A 4084-nucleotide genomic window follows, 5' to 3' on the forward strand; every position below is an offset into this window, starting at 1 on the left:
TTTTCTATTTTTCTTTGGTAAGCACAGTCAAATAATAGCATGCTGGAGCCAGCTGACTGGCTCAAAAGAGCCGGTTGTATGCATCAATCCCCACCTTCACGTTCATTAATATCACAATGGTGGCTGAAATTGATGAGAGTATTTACACTACAGAAGTCAGCAAGCACTACAATTCAAAGCTTCCCTACCCACTCCCCAAGAACAGGATGTTAAACATTTACCAACACACCTCTGCACCTCAGTAGTGTTGTGTTCTCATTCAAATATTTGTGCTATGGGTCACACAATTTGCCAAAAACAGAGTACAAAACAATGAGCCAAATAGAGTCCTTGTTTTCACAAATCTTAAGTCTTATGTAGTTGCCATGCACCCTTCTTACTTTACTCCTTACCTTCCTTTATGAATGTCCCACTCATTCTTTTAACTATCTCTATTTTATACAACACCAGTGTCTCCCTTTGCCAACCTTTTATTGCATTTATCAAAATAATAAATTTAGCAAATAAGAAAAATTAAAATTATTTGCTATGTATCATCTTCTCGACAATATTTCAGGCTACTTCAAAGCAGATGAATTTAATAGATTTTGAAAGGTTTGCTTAGCATGATGTACATTGTGGGTGGCAGGAGTTGAGACACAGGGGAACATTCAACATTTTGGAAATGATTGAGGGAAATGTTTTCTTTTAAATTTTAAGTAGAATGGTGTGGCTCATGCATTTTCCACTGGTTCCTTTCTAACATTTGTATGGCTAAGAAAGGGAGTATAAGTGAAGAACCCCAGTCTGGCTCTCCCTTTCACTTCCCACCCTCTGATGCTATCCTGCTACTATAAGAGGTTCCTTGTAGAAGTGTGGTAGAGTGAGGAACCTTCCCATTTTTCCTGGGACTGAGGGGTTTTGGAGGATGCAAGATTTCCAGGTACAGAACGAGTACAGTCCCAAGCAAACCATGATTAGTCACTCATCGGATTAAGGAAAGAGGATTATACCAATAGGCTCTGACAGGGAAACAGCATCTATCAGTCAGAGAATTCTAGAGTTTTCAAGTCCAAAAGAATGGCTTAGATGGTGGTGGGGTGGGGGTAGTAGGGGTGCAAGCTTATGATGACACATGAACTCTGGTTGAATGTCTTTCTTTCACCTCACAGACTCCTCTGTCCTAGCACTATGAGAGATTCTGTGCATGTAGTATGTAGTAGCGGGGGGGAAAATACAAACATGTTTATAAAGTAAAATATATTAAGAGCATGTTTAAGTTATCCTCACTCACTACTGACCACATTCTATAGTACCAGAGGATAAAGCCTGTGTAAAGCTCTGCAGAGGTCTTGAATAAAAGATCAGGATCCCTAACTCAGCAATGGGTCTTGTGTGACTGCAAGCCACCTTCCCTAATACAACGTGGGCTCACATACCACTTACCCCCTTATCCACTGTCACGTTGGTCTTTAGTTTCTTAAATGGCTCATGTTCTGGCCTGCTTTGGAGTCTTTGCATATGTCAGCCCCCATGTGCCACATTCACAATGTAAAATCTATATCCTGATAAAGTCTTCCCTGTCCATTCCTCAGTCTCAATCAGGGACTCACGCCAGGCTTATGGGACTTGCGCTGCCTTCCCTTTTTGGAACATTTTGTACTTTGTAATGTGATGACGTATTATTGGAGCATCTAAGTCACCTCCTGGACTGCTAAGCTCAGTGATGGCAACACAACATCACTGTTACTTTACCTTCATATTCAAACTTACATAGTAAATAGAAACTATTTGAGGAAACCAGGAAGGCAGAAATGAAAGATGGATGGAGAAGCAAGCAACTTCTACATAAGATGTGAAAGTATACTCGGTGTTTTTATATTTCTATTCTGATATGAGTATTTTGTAAAGCTCCACTCACTTCAAGTACAGGAGTTACTTTGTGACAACTTCTTTGTTTCCCTGTTAAAAAGAAATCATTGGAAGAATATACTCACATTGGAAGGATTTGTTTCATGATCTCATGGATTTCTGAAATAGCAGGAAGGAATCAAAAAAGTTCAAAAAAATGTAAGTAGGGATTATAGACTACTTGTAAATCTTTTTTGTCTTTTATTTTTCTCCTTCCTCACATGCTGATTCTAATCATAATATTTTTATAAAATCTAACATCAAAGGAGAAAAATAGTTTAGACTCATTCTCCATAAGGTAAAAGATTAATAAAGCATAGTTACTTTTACATAGCTCCCAGCAGCTGTGACATCTGAAAATGTAAATAGCACTTGCTTGGTAGCTCAGCTGGTTAGAACTGCTCCTGATAAACCAGGGATGCAGGTTCTATCCCCAGTCAGGGCACATACAGGAATCAGCTGAAGAATGCATAAATAAGTGGTACAACAAATTGATATTTCTCTCTCTCTCTAAAAATCAATCAATTAAAAAAAATGCTAACAGCCTTAAGTTAAAAAATACATTTGGTATTTCCATTTTGTGGATACCATTTTGATAATAAAATCATTCCATGGGGCCAAATACCTAAAACATCTAAAGTGTCAGCTTTCCAAAGCAATCATCAAGCAATATGCAGAGCAGACATCTCTCTACCCTTGTCACCACTCTACCCCAGCTCTCCGGTGTTTGTCTGAGAGCCACGCCAAGAGAGCACTCTCCCCGCGAAGATGACCGCATAGCACAGAGAGAAACAGCAATCAGTGTACAAATGTTGACGGGACAAACAAACTCTAAAACATATATGATTCAGAATAACTAGGCACAGAGTATATTGACTAGCGTGAGAAACCTCTCTTACTTAATCTCTAGGTAAACAATACTTATAACAAAGTCTAGGGCAAAAGCGCTCCAAGAAAGGTGTAGCTTCCTGAGCCTTGGCTGCGGTAGCCCCAAATCCTCACCTGGCAACCCACGGGGGAGTATACCAGGACGCTTCGTTCCTTCGTTCCTCGCCTCAAGCCGCTGCAGTGTCACCGGACCTAGGGCGGGGACGGCGTATACAGGACTCTGTACTCGATGGTTCCCGGGCGGGTAGATGGGCGATGCACCGAGAGCGCATGCGCAGTGCGAGCGCGTGCCCCCTCAAGGTGACGCTGCAACCGGTACCTCGGTCGCCATGGGCCGCCGACCCGCTCGCTGTTACCGTTACTGTAAGAACAAACCGTATCCCAAGTCCCGCTTCTGCCGAGGTGTTCCTGATGCCAAGATCCGCATCTTTGACCTGGGGCGGAAGAAGGCAAAAGTGGATGAGTTCCCCCTCTGTGGCCACATGGTGTCCGATGAGTACGAGCAGCTCTCCTCGGAAGCCCTGGAGGCCGCGCGCATTTGTGCCAACAAATACATGGTGAAAAGCTGTGGCAAAGATGGCTTTCACATTCGAATGCGGCTCCATCCCTTCCACGTCATCCGCATCAACAAAATGTTGTCCTGTGCTGGGGCTGACAGGCTCCAGACGGGTATGCGAGGTGCCTTTGGGAAGCCTCAGGGCACCGTGGCCCGGGTCCACATTGGGCAAGTCATCATGTCCATCCGCACCAAGGTGCAGAACAAGGAGCATGTGATCGAAGCCTTACGCAGGGCCAAGTTCAAGTTCCCCGGACGCCAGAAGATCCATATCTCCAAGAAGTGGGGCTTTACCAAGTTCAATGCTGATGATTTTGAAGACAAAGTGGCTAAGAAGCACCTCATCCCAGATGGTTGTGGAGTTCTATATGTTTCCAATCGTGGTCCCCTGGACAAATGGCGAGCTCTGCACTCCTGAGGTCTTGGACTGCGCTTCTTCCTTTGGCCATGCTGGTCCACCAGATTTATGCTTATCAATAAAATTTACTGGAAAAAATATGCATGTTTAATCTTTTAAATATTTTCTTAAATTTTTATCCAATTTTTAGAATACAGATTATTAGAGAAATAATTTTTATGTTAATGACAGAAAGTTTTAATGGTGAATGATCACTTCCAAGTGAGAGGGAAACAATTTGTGATTTAAGCGAAAGCTATTATAATTCTAATCCAAACAGTTTTAATTTAGGAGAGTCTGAGGACATATGTCAAAAGTCTTGTTTGTAGTGAAGTTATAATTATGCAGCCATT

General features: G+C 42.3%; 1 protein-coding gene across 1 annotated transcript; it reads left to right on the top strand.

Moving 5' to 3' along the window:
- Window positions 1-3102: 3102 nt before the first annotated feature.
- RPL10L (ribosomal protein L10 like) lies at window positions 3103-3752 on the top strand. The gene has a single exon (XM_066341945.1). The coding sequence runs from the start codon at window positions 3108-3110 to the stop codon at window positions 3750-3752; it is 645 nt and encodes a 214-aa protein (XP_066198042.1). The 5' UTR covers window positions 3103-3107.
- Window positions 3753-4084: the final 332 nt, after the last annotated feature.

The sequence above is a fragment of the Saccopteryx leptura genome, chromosome 6, assembly GCF_036850995.1.
Source record: "Saccopteryx leptura isolate mSacLep1 chromosome 6, mSacLep1_pri_phased_curated, whole genome shotgun sequence".
NCBI lineage: Eukaryota > Metazoa > Chordata > Mammalia > Chiroptera > Emballonuridae > Saccopteryx > Saccopteryx leptura.